At 49.5% G+C, this 19,348-nt stretch overlaps 1 protein-coding gene and 1 long non-coding RNA gene across 5 annotated transcripts; one reads left to right on the top strand and one right to left on the bottom strand.

Moving 5' to 3' along the window:
• Nucleotides 1–678: 678 nt before the first annotated feature.
• On the top strand, nt 679–18,337 carry SYT11 (synaptotagmin 11). 2 transcript variants are annotated; one of them, XM_055324311.1, is made up of 4 exons: nt 679–989; nt 7,050–7,876; nt 15,867–15,987; nt 16,476–17,791. In XM_055324311.1, the coding sequence occupies exons 1-4, from the start codon at nt 956–958 to the stop codon at nt 16,784–16,786; spliced, it is 1,293 nt and encodes a 430-aa protein (XP_055180286.1). In that variant the 5' UTR covers nt 679–955; the 3' UTR covers nt 16,787–17,791. The 2 variants fall into 2 exon arrangements, with proteins under 2 accessions (XP_055180286.1, XP_055180285.1); XM_055324310.1 differs by having other exon boundaries at nt 683–989; nt 15,867–15,990; nt 16,476–18,337.
• On the bottom strand, nt 10,996–16,482 carry LOC129508980 (uncharacterized). Of its 3 annotated transcripts, none has more exons than XR_008664257.1 (4): nt 16,068–16,482; nt 14,827–15,956; nt 13,886–14,284; nt 10,996–11,760 (listed from the first exon to the last, which is right to left on the bottom strand). It is a non-coding gene; the product is annotated as an uncharacterized LOC129508980 (long non-coding RNA). The 3 variants fall into 3 exon arrangements; XR_008664259.1 differs by having other exon boundaries at nt 13,886–14,280; XR_008664258.1 differs by having other exon boundaries at nt 13,886–14,160.
• Nucleotides 18,338–19,348: the final 1,011 nt, after the last annotated feature.

The raw sequence follows: 19,348 nt of genomic DNA, 5'->3' as shown, positions 1-19,348 counted from the left end.
GCCTCTCCCAATGCCAAGGAAGTCTCTAGAAGCTTGGAGTTTCCTTTGTATCCTGCTCTTCAACCTGCAGGATATACAGTTCTGTCGGTTTCCTTGCTGGCCCTTGTGTCTCCTTCTCTAACCCCCTATAAGTCCTTGGAAGTTTTTGTAAGAGGAATACCCAACACAGGTTAACTCTGACGCACCTCATTAGTCTTTTTTTAAAAAAAACAGCTTTCATTTACACCACAAAATCCATCCGTAGATGGATTGCAGAATTGTTCTACAAGTATTCCCAGTAAGTTTCCAGAGTTGTGCAACCATCACCTGGTTTAGTCTTTAATCAGAGCTTCTGAAGTTTAAGAAAGTTTCCATAATAACATTTAGTAGTTTCAGAAATGCACAATAATGGCAAATGATACTGAAATGCAGACAGTATACAATTTTCTTTTTCCAAAATACTAGGCTCCGTCACCCTGAACATTCTGCTGCTGTATTAAGCCCCGGGAACCGGAACCACAGGATCTATAGGACTGCATAGGGAAAGACACCTACAGCACTCAGGCCACCCCACCCATCTGCGGTCCGCCGGTAGGCGGGGTCTCCCTCTCCAGAAATCTCCGCGGCCGCAGGGGTCCCCTCGCCGGGAGCTTCCGGGGGCGGGGCCTGGCTCCCGGAACTCTTCGGGCGGAGGCGGAGTCTCCTGCCGAGGGCCGCTCGGAAGAGGGTGGGGCCTACCCGCATCAGGACCAGTCTGGCTGCACCTGCATCCTTCCGCTCAGAGCATCCCCGGAGCATCTTAGGAGGCGGCCGCAGCTGGCAGTCAGGGGCCCGACCGTCGCAGGAGGTGTCCGCCAGACACCTTCCCCCTCCCCTGAGCTGGCGCTCTACAACGGCGGCCTCGGTGCTGACCGGGCGCCCCCAGACTCGTCTGATCCCTGAAAAAGCATACATACCAATAGCCTCTGATTACGACATGGCTGAGATCACCAATATCCGACCTAGCTTTGGTAAGTAGAGTGCGGACAACTAAAGCCTGGGGCCGTGGGCACCGCCGCACAGCCAGGGGCGCCCAGTGCCGGGAGGGAGCGAAGCCCACCCCAGGGCCTTCAGGGTCGGACCCGCTAGGATTGGGCCTGCGACGGCGAGCGGCGCCAGAACTTGAGCTGCGGGTGCAGGGGCCAGCCAATCCGGGGGTCCCCGGGGGTCGCCGGGGGTCGCGGGTCGCGCGGAAACCTGTGTGGCCCGAGTCGGCGCTCTGCAGGGGAGGAAGGGAGGAGGATGAGGACCTCTCCCCCTCGGGGCGCTCAGGGCGGTGCCCCGTGCTCCCCCTCCCATTCCTCGGGCTGCGGGGGAGGGTAGCGGCGGGGGATGGGCGCCAAGATGGCATCTGGGGGGCTGGGGGGCCAGCGGCCCGCTGCGGGGAGCCGAGGCTGCGGGGGCGCCGGGAGCTGCTGCCCAGCGGGCGGGCGGGGCGCGGGGCTGGCGGCCGCCCAGGGCCCCCAAGTGCGGTTCTGCACCGTAATGGTGGGTCCGTCCGATGCTACCAAATGGCGCTTGGCGCTGCCGAGCTAGGGATGACGTGATGTCTATTCTGGGCCTCCTGGCAGCGCCCAGGCCCCTCTTCCCGGGCCTTTGTTCCCTGTTTCTCTGGCCTGGCCTTTCCGAAAGGGGGACTCACCGCGCCGGTGCTGGCGAGGGCGCGGACCAGGCCTGGGGGAGGGGCGGAGAGGCCGGGCCGGAGGGAGGCCGCTTTGTATACCCTGCAAGGCATTACGTCACCGTGGAGCGGCTGGTCCCCGACCCGGGCCTCTGGGCTGTGATCCCGGCTGTGCTCCCAGGAGCAGAGAGCCGGGTGGAAAATATGGAGGAAGACGCGAGAGAAAAGCTGAAAAAGCAAGTTTTTTCCTCTTTGGGGCTTCCTCCAAAATGTGCTAGGGTTGCAAACTTCCTGGGGTATGTTTTCCTGTTTCAAAAATAAAGGAGTTACCCTGTTTCTCCCTCCTTTTCACCTCAGCTTGGATGAGAGTTGCGGTCAGCCCCAGGTTCCTTCAAATCCCCTAAGACAGCACATCCTTTAGGCAAGCCAGAAGGTTTGAGCATCCAGACAACAATTTTTAGGGTGGGGCCACAATCCAACTAGGAAATGGCTTTTCTCCTTCCCCAGTAAGAGGTTGGTGGAAATGAGGAGAACTCCATGAGCTCTCCCACCTCAAAATCAGGAAGAAGATATCAGATCAGGGGAAGTATCCAGAAAGCAGATCACACCCATTAGCTACTGGTTCTTACTGATTCCCCAAGGCTAAATCTTAGTGGTATCTCTTTCTTCCACTTCACCTTCTGCATCTCTACCTTTGAGTCCTACATTTCCAAAACTAATGTCCCTTTTGTGGTCACATGAGCACTCCATGATTTTCTTCCTGTTCTTTCTCTTTTGTCTTATGCCTTCTATCCAACATATTCTTTTCTCTAATTGCAGTCCCAGATTCCTTGGAAAGTTAGAAGGTGTGGAGCATGATATAGTAGTTTTCTTTAGAGGGAATATTAATGGAAAAGAGAAAAATTATTTCAGCATTTTACCTACTCCATTTTATTTAATCCTTACAATATCCTCCAGTGTAGGCATTATTATATATATTTGCCAGATGAGGAAACAGGTTCAGTGAGACAAAATAATGAATCAAGTCAAACAAACAGCAAGGGTAGCACAAAGACTTAAACCAAAGTCCAGCTTATGCCAAACTCCATTGTCATTTCACTGTGTCACTCTGGCCCACTTGACAGGAAAGGCTATATAGTAAAGGGAGTGTCAACAGCAGGTCTAGTCAAAGGCTGAGAGACCTAGGCACAGCCTAGATATGTCTTACAGATCTTTAGATGTATACAGGGGTACTACATAGAGAGCTGCCATTTCTGATTTTCTCACATTTCATAGAGAGTACTTCATTTCAAAGGCTTTTGCTCTTTGGAGGTACACCAAGCCAACACTCAATTATCCATGACCTTGGAGGACAAAAGGAGCAAGCAGCACAGTCACTGCAATTTATGACTACTTTAAAGCACTCACTTTAGCCATCAGTTCCACTTCCTTTTCCCACCAAGCTTTTGATGAAAGCAAAATAGAGGGCTCTGAGTTTCAGCATCTCTGATTTTTCTAGTTCATTGTCTTGGGTGTGAGGGAGAGAGGCAGGGGTTAACAGATACCAAAATGAAGAAAGAGGGGCAAAAGTGGGAAAACAGGTGGAGGAGAGAGCCTGGATCGTCCACAGATGGCTTCATAGGTTTGTCTTCCTTATCTGTCCTCCTGAAACGTGGGAATCCCTTCTCTTCTTTTCCCATCCCGCCTCCATTTTCTTTTTTTTCTTTTTTTCTTTTTTTCTTTTTTCTTTTTTAAAGATGTTATTTATTCATGAGAGACAGAGAGAGAGAGAGAGGCAGAGACACAGGCAGGGGGAGAAGCAGGCTCCATGCAGGGAGCCTGATGTGGGACTCGATCCTGGGTCTCCAGGATCAGGCCCTGGGTTGAAAGCGGCACTAAACCGCTGAGCCACCTGGGCTGCCCCAGACTCCATTTTCTAACAGCATGTGTGGAGGCATCCTAAACCCTAGAGTGGGCTCTCTCAAGACCACAGAATAAATCTATGATAGAGCCAAAAGGATCACTCAGATGTCTCCCAGCCTGGGCCGTTAGATCTATCTTACAAACCATTCCCAAAAATGTACCTGTCTTGTTGGTTCCTTGCCTTCCTCTTCTCATGGAGGCAATCTGTGTTCACTGTCATTAATCAGTAGCAAGCAATTTTCAGGAAAGTCCCTGATTGATGAGCAGAGAGCCACTTTTTCAGACTGTGCCCATTTTCATTGACCATTGAGTCCAATCAGTTTTTCAAATATTTACTGAGCTCTTATTAGATGCAAAGACTCAGGGACTCAGAGATGGACAGGATGTTATTTCCACCAGGTTTTTTTAATTTTTTAATTTTTTTCCACCAGTTTTCAAGGAGCTTCCTACCTACGAGCTTCCTACCAAGGCCACTCCCATTTTGTGAAGCCTGTCCTTAGCAACTCTTTATTTCACTTAATATCTGAGAAACACTATAGTTATTTAGTATGACCATGGACATAGTTGCCTTCATTTATTTTGTTAATTGCTTTACTCTTTCTCTGTACTGTATTACTTAAGAATGTAACCCCTTCTTTTCTTGCCTCATCCCAACTTTCATAGAATCATGAAATGTTGGAGAAAGAACTTCAGAGACATTTAGTCCAATCCCTACCCAAGAAAGGCATTTTAAAATATGCCTGACCAAGGGTGAGCCAACCTCTGAAAGTTTTCAGTTGGAGATTCATTGCCTCATGAAGCAATCTGAGCCATTGTGAGGCAGTTCTAATAATAATTTGACTCTCTTCATTGAGTCAGAATCTGTCTTCCTGTAGCCTGTATGCACTGGTGCTAGAACCTGCCCTCCAATGTAAATCTCAAACCAGACCTCTTCCATCAAAATGCCTTAAATAATTGAAGAAAGTTATTATTCCAAGCCCCTCAGTTCCAATTCCTTCAACTTTTCCTCATTTGATATGGTTTCCAGGTATTTTATTATTCCGATTATCCATAATATAGAGACACTCTGGTGTCAGGCAGGCAGGCTACTATGTGGCCTTAGGCAAATCTGAGTCCCCAGGTCCCTCAGTTATAAAGTGGGCATATCAGGATCCCTGGGTGGCGCAGCGGTTTAGCGCCTGCCTTTGGCTCAGGGCACGATCCTGGAGACCCGGGATCGAATCCCACGTTGGACTCCCGGTGCATGGAGCCTGCTTCTCCCTCTGCCTATGTCTCTGCCTCCCTCTCTCTCTCTCTCTCTCTCTCTCTCTCTGTGTGTGTGTGACTATCGTAAATAAAAAAAAATTTGAAAAAAAAAATAAAAATAAAGTGGGCATATTAGTGGTACCTATTCAGTGAATTCTTTGATTCAGAGAGAGCTCTGGCACAATGTCTGCCAGGGACACAATAAATATACACGAAACAAAAGCAGTTTTTATTCTTGTCGGTGCTAGATGGAACACTACATATGTTATGACCAGTGCAGATTAAATCTTACTACCCCCACCACCGTCATCTGGACATTATATTCATAGTATGGGGTGGCATTAGACTAATTATACTTCAGATTTGTGGTTACCTAAACAACTACATTTTTCTTTTTTCTTTTTAGAGAGAGAGAGGAGAGCATGCATACATGCACATAGCAGGGAGAGGGCGAGGGAGGTGAATCTTAAGCAGGCTCACGCCCAGTGCAGAGCCCAACACAGGTCTCAATCCCACAACCCTGAGATCATGTCCTGAGCCAAAATCAGGAGTCATGCTCTCAACCAACTAAGCCACCCAGGTGTCCCACAACTAGATTATTTTTGCTCAGACTTGTCAAGTATTGTGCATCAATAGATTTTGAAGGCCAATATAGAATTTTATATTTACCCTTGATATATATAATCATATTGACTGATGTTCTTTTTCCAATGTTTGGAGGCTATTTTGAATTCACTGATTCATTTGTTCACTGAATACTTACTATGTGCCACATGGTTCTAGGATGTGGGGATATAGCAGTGAACAAAACCATCACTATTCTTGTTAATCTTCTCTAGTAAGGAAGGACAGGTAAATATATGTCAGGAGTAATAAATGCTATGAAGAAGAATAAAGCAGAGTGAGCGGGTATTGTCTCACTAGGGGCAGCTAGGAGATGCTTTTCTGACAAGGGAAGGTTTGACCAGAGGCCTTCAATGAGTGAGGCAGTGAGTCAGGCAGATACCCGGTGGAAGGATGTTTCAGAAAGATTCTGGAATGTGCTGAAGTCCTGTTCATTTCCTTAGTTCTCCCTGCCCTACCTAAGTCTTCCTCTACAAAGTAATGTGGAAAACTAGAGGCCTTACTAACACGTTCAAGGCCTAAACCCAATTTGGCCTCAGTGAACCCCAAACTCGTTAGGGGCCCAATTTGTGTAGGAAAGGATAGGGTAAAGGATGGGAAGGAAACAGTCTTTCTCTATAGTTATTTATTCATTCAGCAAATACGTACCAAGTACCAGCTCTGCATTTTTAATGCTAGGGATACAGAAGTGAACAAAACAGGAAAAACCCCAGTCCTTGTGAAACTTACTCACTAGTGAATATATATAGTAAAATTTATAGTAAAATTATATATTTGTGTGTGCACCTATATATATGTTGTGTGTGCACACATGCATCTGTGTCACTGTATGTGAGAGAAAAAGATAAGACATAAGGAGAAAGTTACCCAGGGCTGGGACATGTACGCCTTGGTGGCAAGGAGGTTGAGCCTTACTAGGAAGATGATATTTGAGCAAAGAGCTGACATTTTCCATAGTCCCTATTTCTTCCTATTTAAAAATACAAGTACTTGAAAAAAATGTGTTTTTTTCAAGTAAAATAAGACAAAGTACAAGTATTTGGAACTGGGAGCTAAAATTTGCAACATAGTTTAAAAATACTCAGATCCAGATTTCTTTTTACCACCCTTAAACACTGTACCCAGACCACCCAGAGTCAGCCCTACATCCTCTACCCCAGCTGCCATTCTGTCACCACAAGCCCATTGCAAACCCTGTACTGGATGCTGTAGAATATTCTCCTGAAACCAGACACGGCCTGTGCCCTTGTGCATTGTGTAATGGTTGAGGTAAAAGGTGACTTTATCACACAGGACAGCTTTATGTGAAACACAAATCAATAAGAGTGAACCAAGTCCTTGAGTGCTGAGAGACAGCCAAGAAAAGACCAGGGAGTTGAGTGGGGCACTGTAAAGAAGGCTTCTTGGAGAAGGGAAAGATTTCATCCAGGTCTGAAGGAAAGGAACAGGTCCGGATTGGTCAGAGAGGATGGCTGAGGGCATCTCCTAGAGAAGGGAGGGTAAGCCTGGATAAGCATGTTCTGCGGTGCAGGCTAGCTTGCGGATGACGTTGGCTCTGCAGAAGCCGTAAGTAGAAGAGCTCTTGACGGGGTGGGTTGAGGTCTACCTGCCTTGATGCATCTCTGGTCTCCACCTTCAGATGTGTCACCAGTGGTGGCTGGCCTTGTTGGGGCATCTGTGCTGGTGGTGTGCGTGTCGGTGACCGTCTTTGTGTGGACATGCTGCCACCAGCGGGCAGAGAAGAAGCACAAGACCCCACCATATAAGTTTATCCATATGCTCAAAGGCATCAGCATATATCCAGAGACCCTCAGCAACAAGAAGAAAATCATCAAAGTGCGGAGAGACAAAGATGGCCGTGGGAGGGAAGGTGGGCGCGGGAATGTGCTGGTGGATGCAGCAGAGGCGGGCCTGCTGGGCCCAGACAAAGGTCCCGGGGGACCTAGCTCTGGATCTTGTATAGACCAGTTACCCATCAAGGTGGACTATGGGGAAGAACTGAGGAGCCCCATTGCGAGCCTTACCCCTGGGGAGAGCAAGACCACTTCTCCGTCATCTCCAGAGGAGGATGTCATGCTCGGCTCTCTCACCTTCTCAGTGGACTACAACTTCCCGAAAAAAGCCCTGGTGGTGACAATCCAGGAGGCCCATGGGCTGCCAGTGATGGATGAGCAGACCCAGGGCTCTGACCCCTACATCAAAATGACCATCCTTCCCGACAAGCGGCACCGGGTGAAGACTAGAGTGCTACGGAAGACCCTGGACCCTGTGTTCGACGAGACCTTCACCTTCTATGGCATCCCCTACAGCCAGCTGCAGGACCTGGTGCTGCACTTCCTTGTCCTCAGCTTCGACCGCTTCTCCCGGGACGATGTCATCGGGGAGGTGATGGTGCCGTTGGCTGGTGTGGATCCCAGCACAGGCAAGGCACAGCTGACCAGGGACATCACCAAAAGGAACATCCAGGTGAGGAGGGAGAGTATGTCGGGGAGGGCTGGTAGGTAGGGGGAGGCAAGATCTCAGGGAACAAGGGGAAGGGCAAGGGGGTGTATAGATGGCCAGGGGGAGCAATAGGTAGGACACTTGTGGCTTTGAGAATCAGCAGTGGCCAGGATGCCTAGGTGGCTCAGTGATTGGGCATCTGTCTTTGGCTCAGGGCCTGATCCAAGATCTGGGATCAAGTCCTGCATTGGGCTCCCTGCAGGGAGCCTGCTTCTCTGTCTGTGTGTGTCTCTCATGAATAAATGAATAAATCTTTAAAAAAAAAATATTCAGCAGTGGCCAAAGTGAGACAGAGGGGCCATCCGGCTAGGTCTCCTCCAAAAGGAACTGCATGAGGAGAGAAGGACAGGGAGCTTCTGAAGTCTCCCCTTGTGGTTGGTATCCTGATGCTGAGTCCAGCTTACTAGGAGTGGGTTCCCCCCCAAGCTTACTAGGAGCGGGTTCGCCCCAACCAGTCCTAGGCCCTCATGATGTCAAGGACATGGGGGCCAGCTTCCTCTCCAAAGCCAGATGTGATCTTCCTCCAGGGGACCTTGATGGGACTAAAGTAATTCTGCCCTCAGCCTCCCTGTCCAGCCCAACCTCAGGTGGGGCTTCTCGTGGCCTCTCCACCAACTCGGGTCAGTGAGGTGCCTCACTTCTGAGCCCATCCCCACAGCCCGAGCCCTGCCTCACATGTTCCTCCCCTGCACCCCAGGGCGCACAGGCTAGAAAGGGACTGAGAACCCGCATTCCTGTCTTCTCCCCACTGGGCTGGCAGTGGCTCATGAGTCATAACTTCAGGGGTGCAAGAAATGTGTCCCATCCCCCTCATTCATGCATTTTATACACATCTGGGGGCACCGCGGTCGTCTGCAGAGCACCCTGGCTGCCCTGGTAACACCCACTGTAGCTCACTGCTTCCCAGCCCAGGGTCCCTGCAAGTAAGCTTGTTTCCCTGTCTGTAACGTGGAGCTGCTAACACTGGCCTCCTCACAGGGCTTGGGGATCAGAAGAGAGAATATGTCTGGCATGTAGTTGCCCCTGAGAATCTCACTTCCCTGGGGGAGGGAGACCATCTTGGCAACCATCAGATTGTGAGTGTGGCAGGTGTCTTGATAGAGGTTGTTGGAGTTTTAAATGTAGACTTTCGTTCCTGTTTCAAGGTACAGTGTAAGTAGTTAATAACAAGGGCTGTGAAGTCGAAGCTGAGTTTGAATCCGAATGTCGCCAGCTTACTGAGCTTCGCTTAGCAACTCTGATCTCAGGTTCCCACAGGAGTGATGCAAGAGGATTCATTTGCACAGCCCCTAGTGCCACTATTTCTACTATTAGTAAGGTCTGATCCCGGGGAGATGCATGTGGTTCTCAGACCTTTATGTTTTGTTTTGAGAAAGTAAAGGACGGCAAGGGAGCCTGAGTCACTGCAGGAGGAAGGAGGTTCAGAAGGGGTGTCAGAGTCACTGAAAACAACCGTACATCTTGCAGAAAGAGCCGTGGCCTAGAGGCCAGACTTATCTCCAGATGCCTTTTCCACTCTGCACTCAATGGGGAGGCAGGGCACTCAGGGTTGGACCAGAAAGGCTTCCAGGCCAGTAGGGCCATGTGTGCAGTGAGCTCCAGGCACAAGGTTTACCCCCTAAAAGGGAGCAGTGCCCCGGGTTGTGGGGGAAGCAGAAGGCACTGCGTCTTGGATTGTGTCACAGGCACCTGTCCCACTGGAGCCAGCCCAGCCATGCCACCACCCAGAGAACTGCAGCTGCTGTGTGGCACACCCAGCTCTACTGTGGAGGGGCCAGGGAAGCCCAAATGTTTTAAGAGTATTAGAGGGGTTTTGTCAGCATCCAATACCAAGACACAAAGAAACATTCTAGAGTCCAGGACAGCAGGGGCTCTTGTGTCCTCTGAGGTTGGAGTCAGAAACATGGATAAAAACTAGTTTTCTTCCCCTCCATCCCCTTCCCCTGAACTGCCCTCTCTTTTCCTCAGGTTTCTTCCAAGACTTCCCTGCTCCCTGACCCCTCTTTACAGTATCCCTAGTGCTCCACTGCCTGCCTTCATCCAGCTGCCCCAGCTCCCTGCCCTGTGGCCCCAGCCTTGGTCGAGCCATCCACTGGCTGGACTGCCCCAGACAGCTCATATTCCTGAAGCCCAAGGCCGAAAGCAGGCGATGGCTCTGTGCCAAGCTGCAGCTGGGAAGAGACGGGCCAGGAAAGGGATTGATTCGGGCTGGGAACAAAACAGCCTCAAATCCCGGACACTGGCCAGGGAGCACAGACAATGGCATTTGCTAAACTGCCAGAGGCTCTTGGCAAAAGCCAAGTTTCTTTCCACTTTATTAACTCCCTTTAGGAGGGACAAGCCAGGGCTAGGATCCTGAACAACACATCACCTGGGAGAGGCCCAGACAGGACACACAGAGCCCGTGCACCCCTGTGCCAGAGCCTCCCAGCCCCCTGGGCCTCCTGAGCATGTTTCCCCAGCGTGCGTGTGTAGGCAGGGCTGCACTCCATCCTTAGCCATGGCTGTCACTTGCCAGCACCAGTCCCTGTGACTCCCTGCAGTGCAGCCTCCACATATCTACCCTGAGCCTCTCGGCTATGATCTCCCCTTGGCTCACCAGTCAGAGCTGCTCTAAACTGTTCCACACTCTGTAGAGAGCTTTTTCTGGTCTGTGGAGGCATCCCCTTCTAATATGGGACCAGAGGCCTGGGTGAGGACCCATGAGAATTGCACTTCTCTAGATAACACCCCCCCCCCCACATCAACTGCATCTCCCCTCCTCTAGCAGAGAAAGTCACCTCTTGTCCTTTCCATTGCCCAGTGCAATCTGATTGAAGAAGCCCAGGACTGGTCATCCTCTCTGACTCTTCCATTTCGCTCCTTTCTCTGGGCCAGCAACTGCCACCTCTTTAAGGTTTCATCTAGGCTGGGCCGTGAAGGCTGATGGAATCACAGAGAGCACTCTCAGCTCTTATGAATACACAGAACAATGTAAGAAGCATTAAAAATTAACCCTTGATTATTAGTGGAAGATCACAATATAAATTCTGTAATTCCCCAAATCTCTGAGTTAAGACTCTAGAACTAGTTTTTTTTTTTTAAAGATTTTATTTATTCATTCATAGAGACAGAGAGAGAGGCAGAGAGAGAGAGAGAGGCAGAGAGAGAAGCAGGCTCTATGCAGGGAGCCCGATGTGGGACTCAACCCCGGGTCTCCAGGATCACGCCCTGGGCTGCAGGCAGCACCAAACCACTGCGCCACTGGGGCTGCCCGCTTTTTTTTTTTAAGTGGCAGGTTTTTTTTCTAATATTTTGTTCAGATAGACATTTTTTTTTTAAGTAAGCTATCCACCCAACGTGGAGCTTGAACTCACAACCCTAAGGTCAGGAGTCATCTGCTCTTCTGATTGAGCGAGCCAGGCATGGATAAAAATATCTATGAGCCTGGGATAAAAATTGAACTGAATTTACATTTCCATAATAAATCCCCTGCACAGGGAAGGGAGACAGTCCAGAGAGGGCTCCAGGAGAAAGAACAGACAGTGGGAAGAGAAGTACTTTATGAGTGGATTCCCCTGAATTTCTTCAGGTCACTTCCTGTCCTTCCTGGGCCCCATCTGCTATGGACGGCTGGGGACAATGGTCACGGGAAGCACAGAAGTCTTAAAATCTCAGATTTATGAGGAACCTAGAGGTCACGCAATTGAGCCAAAAGGGACTGGAAAGAGAAAGAGAAGCACCACGAAGAGAGTAGCTCTGCTTCCATTTCGGGGAGATGAGGGATGTATTTGAAGAGTAAGGTTTTGTTCCTCTGGTTTTCCCATGGCTGTGATTTGAGTGCAGATGGCCCATGGGACTTCTGGCCCCTGTAAAAGTGCATTGAGGTTAACCGGGTACACCTAGTGTGAACACTGTGTGGCCAGTCACAGTGTTCACAGAAGGGGCTCTGCTCATTCCAGGGAATAGACTCACCTGAGCCTTTCTGTCACCTGCATGTCTTCCAAAGGCCACTGTGCCTGCTCATCTTTTCCACTGAGAAAGACAGGAGCCCACTCTGAGAGCAAAGCCTTCCATCTCTTTCAGGCACGGAGAAGGCCTTTCCTCTGCTTGGGCTTCCACTTGCCTGCCCCCAATGGGGTTTTTGCCTCACTAGGCCAGGGGGCTGGGAAACGGAGCTTGCTTCCAGCCCTTTACAAAGAGCCCTTGAGAAAGAGCCCTTGACAATGCTACTTGCAGTGGGAATTGGAGAAGGGGAGGGGGAGGGGAGGTGAAATCTGGCCTTGGTGCAGAATAAGAGTGGCATGTGGTTGGTGGGAAGGGCATCCTGCCCATGTAAAATGGCCAAAGGAGAACAATTGCCTGAGGGGTGATTTTAGGGGAGAAAATTATTAAAAAAAGTAACCAGAAGTTATCCAAAACTCGGGAATGGGCTTGGGGATTCAGAATGGGAAAATTTTGTTATAATGAGTGACTTACAAAACACAGTTTTAACAAAATAATTAGGAAATCCAAGCTATAATTTTGTAGTCAATGTTTTTTTTTTTTTACAAATAAAAATCTTTTTTTGTTTTGTGTTTAATGATCAAGGTTTATTTTTTATTTCTTTGTATTCTTTCTTTCTTTCAAGTAGGCTCCACATCCAACATGGGGCTTGAACTCACAACCCAGGATCAAGAGTTGCATGTTCCACCTATTAAGCCAGCCAGGTGCCTCAAAAAACTCTTTGGTTTTCTTTTCTTTTCTTTTTTTTTTTTAAGATTTATTTATTTATTTATTCATGAGAAACACAGAGAGAGAGAGAGAGAGAGAGAGAGAGAGAGAGGCAGAGACACGGGTAGAGGGAGAAGCAGGCTCCATGCAAGGAGCCTGATGTGGGACTCGATCCCTGATCTCCAGGATCACACCCTGGGCCACAGGCGGCACTAAACCGCTGCGCCACTGGGGCTGCCCAACTCTTTGTTTTTCAAATCAAATTACCCTTCTTCTGTATATAAAGTTCAAATTATACTTAAAGATTGCATATATTCATATTTAATATTTGGAATGCAGTATTTGGACATCAAATCTAGTTAATATTTCCTTATTCATGGACATGGAGGGAAGTGGTGGCCCCAATCATCCAGAAGTACTTTCAGGATCATTGCTGTACCCCAGAGCTCTCTGTGATGGTGGAAACATTCTCTGTGTGCACTAGGACATTTGAAATATGACTAGTGTGACTGAGGAACAAAAATTTTAGTTTTATTTAATTTTAATGAATTTAAACGGACACATAGAGCTAATAGAGTGCTGGGTAGCTCAGTTCTGAATGTTCTTCTGGATGGCATTTAGTTTTTGTTTTCACATGGGATTACTCTCCTGATGCCATTTGGCTGTAGCTAATAGTGAAAATGAGGTTACGTTCTCTGATTGGGTTCCAACTCATGTCAAAGAGAAGCAGCCCAGAAGGGCAAGCAGCCTGTGATTCTAAACTGGCTGAGGGTACTTCCCATGGATATAATCAAGACCTGACAAGATGTATGTTATGGGTAAGGAAAAAATGTGGGGCTTCCATCTAGCAGAGAAAAGTCATGAAAATCTTTTTTGAAGCCCGTTCTCTTTGGGACTTCAGTTTCAAAAGCTAAAGGCTGAGTTTATCATTTTAGTCATTTTATGCCCAATGAGAGATATTTCCCTATGTTCCTGGTATGAAACAGAGCCTCAGGAACGTTTTTAAACCATGTGAAACATTATTACATGGGATCCCTGGGTGGCGCAGCGGTTGGCGCCTGCCTTTGGCCCAGGGCGCGATCCTGGAGACCTGGGATCGAATCCCACGTCGGGCTCCCGGTGCATGGAGCCTGCTTCTCCATCTGCCTGTGTCTCTGCCTCTCTCTCTCTCTCTCTCTCTCTCTCTGTGACTATCATAAATAAATAAATTTAAAAAAAAAAAGAAACATTATTACAGCTTCATTCCTTGAGATGAGTTAGGCTTATAATCAAAGCACAGACCTGGAGGTTTCTTTCCTTGTTTTTCACTGATGAGCTAACTGGATGATTTCCTTCTCTTGCATGGGCTTCCCTGAGCAAGTGGTACAGGGAGTCTGTGTGCTTCCAGAGAGCAGGCTCTCTCCTTGTCCCCATCTCTAGCCGCCACTTCTGATGGAACACCGGGCCCGGTGGGCGCACAGTAGGCCATTTGGGGGAGTACGAGGCAGACGGAAGGCTGGTGGTGGTAGAGTCTGGCTTTGCTTAGAATTCCTGAAGTAGGTGACATTTTTCTGGTGCTTTGAAGAATACAAGGAGTGAGAGTTGGTAGTGAGGGGAGTTTTGTCCCAACCTTCCTTCCTTTGTCCAATATTCCTTGAACCCCACTTCCTTTCAGTTTCCATCTCACAGCTTCATCCCTACCTTATAAACCAGAAACACATTAAATTTAAAAAGAAAAAAAATTTTAAATGAGAAAACAAAAGAAACAAATAAAACAAAAAATAAGCTAGAAACACACGAACTTGCCCCCCATTCCAGTGAGTTCTTCCTGGAACACGTCCTGCCCCACACCCACCACTGCTAAGGGGGTCCAGGCTTTGGTGTCCCCTCCACAGCCCAATGCAGCAGCCTCTGGGCTCCTCTCCCCTCCAGTTTATTCTTCAGCTTCCACTAGAACAATACTAGTCTTCGTAAAACAGTAACAGAGCAATGACTGTGTCCCTCCCGTGCTGGGTGCTGGCAGCCATCCTGGGCCTGTGAGTGGCTGGCTGAGCTGTTTCCTAGAGCCCCCCCTCCTCTTCTCACCCCCCACCACACCCCAAGGGCAGCACCTCCCCTCCCACCATTCTCTGAACACAGTGGGCCTTCCCTCTACATTGCCTGGAAGATTCCTACTCATCTTCATAAACTCAGCCCCAAGGTCAGTGGGCACATTCTGCCCCTGGTTCCCCAGCAGCACTCACACAGACTCCTTCCTGCTCCAATGAGGGCATGTTTGTTTATCTCAGTCTCTTCTGGGCATGGTAAGCTCCTTGGAAGTGAGAACTGGGTCCTGGGTGCCAGGCCGGCTCAGTCAGTGGAACACATGACTCTTGATCTCAGGGTTGTGAGTTCAAGCTTCACATGGGGTGTAGAGATTACTTAAAGGGGAGCGGGGGAGAGAACAAATGGGAAAAAATGAAAAAGAAAGGAACCAGGTCTATCAGCTTGGGACCCCCAGCACCTAGCATGCAGTAAATATCAAACATTGCTTAAAATGTCCTTGGAGGTTGGGAGGGTTTTTTCAATTCCCAAGCACAGCCTAGAATACAATTCAAAGAAGCAAATGGAAATCTGTAGGCAGAGGGGAGGAAGCCAGTGTGGCTGGAGAGGATACTCCCAGGTGCATCCACGGAGGCAGGTGGGGCAGGTGTGGGCACTCACCTTGTAACATGGAGGAACAGTCGCTAGGACATTCAGGAACCTGCCCAAAGCCAGGGGCTGAGTAGGTGGCAAAGTGAAGGCTCAGTCCCAAGTTTCCTGCCTTCCACCATCCAGTCTCTAAAGCTTTTATCACAAGAACCAAATGAGGCAACAGGTGAGAATGCCCTTCTCTAGGCCCAAGCACAGGTCAAAGTTTACTGGTTTTAATTTAGTCCTCTGGATGATACTATGAGGTTGGTATCGTTTTTACATCCATCCTTCAGATGAGGAAACTGGAGCATAGAGCCGTCAAGTTCTTGTCCCAGGTGACACAGGCAGAGAGTGGCAACAGGACTGGAATCCAGAGCCATCCAGCCTGGGTCTGTGGAATACCAGGCGAGGTGGCCTCTCCATACAGATGGTCTCATTTAATATTAGGATTATAATGAGAACGTGTCAGATTCCCTTCCCTGTTAAATGAGGGGGGAGGACACTCTCAAGTTGCTGGATGCTTCTGCAGGCCCCCTCCCTGGCTCTGCACACTTCCGGTTCCCTCCCTGCTCCCCAATCCTGGACATTCATCAGCTCTTTCCTCTTCCAGAAGTGCATTAGCAGAGGGGAGCTCCAGGTGTCTCTGTCTTACCAGCCCGTGGCACAGAGACTGACCGTGGTGGTCCTCAAAGCCCGACACCTGCCGAAAATGGACATCACTGGCCTCTCAGGTAGCAGCTATTTACCTCAACCCGCCTGTGGCCCCAACACCCCTGCACCCTTTAGGCCCCACTCCCTTCCCCGTGATTACCTGGGCTCTAGATGTCCTTGGCGCAGGAGGTGCCCTCCAGGCCCTGGGTGAGGGGTCCCATCAGATGCACACCAGGCACTGAGCTAGCTCCAGGGGAGACCTCTGAAAAGCCCCACAGGCATTCCTTATCCCTGTGCCCTAGATGCGGCTTCCTGGGCTCATGGGCTGTCCCCACTCATGATGAGGAAGTTGTCCTCCAGTGGTCCTGATGGCCCCCTCAGCCCCTTGCCTGGGCAGGCAGATGAACTGAAGTCAGAGTGTGTTGGGGGTGCATCAGTGGAGAGTGAGTGAGTGAATGGCCACCACTCAAGGAGCCACAGAGCCCCCTTCTGACACAGAGCCGCCCTTTAGAGGAGGACTGTGTCATGGGCCTGTCCCCCTTTCTCCTTGTCTCTCTGGCCGCCCCAGATCCTTATGTCAAGGTGAACGTCTACTACGGCAGAAAGCGCATCGCCAAGAAGAAAACCCATGTGAAGAAGTGCACTTTGAACCCAGTCTTCAATGAGTCTTTCGTCTATGACATCCCGCCAGACCTCCTGCCCGACGTGAGCATCGAGTTTCTGGTCATCGACTTCGATCGCACCACCAAGAATGAAGCCGTGGGGAGGCTGATCCTGGGCGCGCACAGCGTCACCAGCAGCGGCGCCGAGCACTGGCGGGAGGTCTGCGAGAGCCCCCGCAAGCCCGTGGCCAAGTGGCACAGTCTGAGCGAGTACTGATCCTGCCTGTCCTCCCGGAGCCGAGCCCGAGGCAGGCAGGGCAGGCAGAGGGAGAGATGCCGGAGAGGAGTGGACTCAAAACCTCATTTTAGTTGTAGAAGATTTCTTACAAAACAAACCCCACAAAGAACACCCCACGTGACCACAGCTGCAGATCAGTTCTTAGGGAGGATGATTTTTCTCCTTTGCAAGGCACTAGAAATCCTTTTTTTTTCAATGGGGAAAAAGAGAGGGAAAGGCCTCACGAGTCTATATATAACAATGTAACCTTATACTTGCATGTCTAATACAAACTGAAGAAATTAGCCTAACTGCCAATATCAAGTTACAGATTTTGAACCATGAAAATTGTGTTTTGTGCCGAATTGTATTTGCTGATCACCTGAAATTGGCCTCTTTTTACTAGGCTTCTCTGGAGAGTGACTCTCGCACCCCCTCTCCCCCCAGAAGGATATTTTACTCACATGAAAGCTCACGGTGTCCTCATCCCTGTCTTGTCTCCCTCACGCCTCAGACAGCTCCTGGAGCTCAGGGTCCAGAGGTCAGTCGTGAGCCAAGAAACGAGGGTGGGGTGGATAAGACAGGGTGTGCAGGGGAAATAGGATGTGGGATGCGGAGTTTTTGCTGCCACACTGCTGCTGGGAGGCCTCGGGGGTGGCCTAGGGTTAACTTGAGATGAAGCACATGAACACAGCAGACTTCAAGGTAGAATTTGGGTTTACTAAACTAGAGATCCTCTCTGGAGCGAGCTTCGGAGCCTTCAAAACTAGCTGAGGTGGCTCCAGTGGGCTCAAGCGGCAGGTCCCAGACACCATTTGTGGGTGCAGGCAGGACAGTGTCCGCCACCCCCCTCTCAGCGCCACCAGGAAGTGACAGCCATTTGTTGGTTTGGAGGATGAAATTGGCCTTTATTTTTCCAGAAATGCTGACCAATGAGAAGCTTTAGAGTTTTCTCAGGTAGCTTAGATGAAATTGGTTTTGCTTCACAAGGAAAATGGCCATCAGAAATTATTCTTTATCCTTAAATTTTTCCATTACGGCTCTTAAAACTGAGGAAGTGAGTGAAATGAGTAAATGTGAGTTAATGAGCAACTGAGGTAACCTGGATTCTTTTATACCATCCTGCCCCTCCTCACAGAGTGCTTAGTTCTTGGATTTTGAGTTGTCAAGGGAAGGGATGGGGAAGCACAGAGCTGCATCCCTCTCCTGCCAGCCGGCAGCTGAGGTTGCCAGGGAGCCAGTGTCTTGCCAGGATTAGAACTTAGGTCTCCAGCCTCCTGGTCAGCCATGGCTCTAGCGTCGAGACCTGTCACAGGGCAGAGGCTGGTGGGCCGTCAGTGAGCTTGCCCAGGAAGATCTTTCCCCTGGCCTGCAGAACAGCTCAGATGGGCAGCTGCTGGAATCAGCCTGAAAGAGCAGGTCCACACCCAACGAGAGAGCATCCCTTCTGACTCACTTCTGAGGAGGCTGGGAGTTCACAGACAGGGTGGCACTGCTGCCTGGGTCATTCCCTTAGCTCTTGTGGATTTGAAACCAGTCTGCTCCCCTGAATCCTTTTGTTGTTCTTTTTAAAACCTGGATTCCTGAAAGTGCTGAGCAGGCACGAAGCCCACTGTTCTTGTACCCTCCAGCTCCCCATCCCCCGATCTGACTCACATCCCATCAGTGTGCTCACACCACTGGCTCAATCTTACACTCCATGGAATGTAAATACTGTATCATACGTAGAAGAAAATAATTTTTGTTTTCTAAAAATGCATTTTGAGATAGTTTAATGTAAATCTGACAGGAGCATTCTGAAGACCCTTTAGGAAAAAAATCTTAAATGCTTCCTCTTCATCGCCTTAATGTCTGAAGATCAGAAATCGCTGAGCAACTCACTTTTGTTTCCTTCCCAGAAACCATGCAAAGCCACAGGTGGAGAGAGTCTGGCCTTGGCCTCGCTCAGTGAGCCTCTGCAGCTCCTCCTGCCTACTTCTAGGAAGGCAGCCTCACCCCACCCCCCTCTCCCCATCTCCTGTAGCTTTCTTCCCCCGTTTCTTTGGGTCTGTGGAGCAGTGGGTGGCAAGGTGACAGGGTGGGAAGTTCCGGAGCCAAGAGGCAGACAGCACAGGGCTCCTCCCTCCTACCTCACACCTGATCCATCACGCCCTCCGCTTGGCTGTCCCAAAGTTTCTTAGCTGCCTCTGGCTTTCCAACGTGTCCCTCCCAGAGGAGCAGCGCCTCCTCCGAAGAGTCAGTTGAAAGACAAGAGAGTCACACTCTCACTTTTGCACAAGGCACTCATGGTCAGGAAGGGTTTAGGGGACGGTCACTTCATATTTTCCAAGAGTCAGGCCTTCTCTGCTGATACCTTGATTCCTTTGGGAAGACAAGAGTTTTTCTTAATAACACAAGTCCCTTTATGAGTTATTCTTTCAGTTCTCAGTGGAGTACAGCCAAGATGTAGGTGTTTATGAACATGCTCTAGAGACGTAAGCAGATATAACTGGTTTGTGGGACAGGAGCGGCTTGCTCAGGAAGAGGGAATGGTGCAAGTCTTTTATTGGAAGGCTTTTATTA

This window comes from Nyctereutes procyonoides, unplaced genomic scaffold (genome assembly GCF_905146905.1).
Source record: "Nyctereutes procyonoides isolate TBG_1078 unplaced genomic scaffold, NYPRO_anot_genome, whole genome shotgun sequence".
Classification (NCBI taxonomy): domain Eukaryota; kingdom Metazoa; phylum Chordata; class Mammalia; order Carnivora; family Canidae; genus Nyctereutes; species Nyctereutes procyonoides.
This window is presented reverse-complemented; position numbering and strand designations above follow the sequence as displayed.

What these genes read in the sequence shown, in the direction of transcription:
- SYT11 (XM_055324310.1), top strand. Translation starts at nt 956, where the DNA reads ATGGCTGAGATCACCAATATCCGACCTAGCTTTG. An exon ending in TCACCAAAAGGAACATCCAG is followed by an intron (nt 7,877 to 15,866) that starts GTGAGGAGGGAG and finishes TTCCTCTTCCAG; the next exon opens with AAGTGCATTAGCAGAGGGGA. An exon ending in CATCACTGGCCTCTCAGGTA is followed by an intron (nt 15,991 to 16,475) that starts GCAGCTATTTAC and finishes TGGCCGCCCCAG; the next exon opens with ATCCTTATGTCAAGGTGAAC.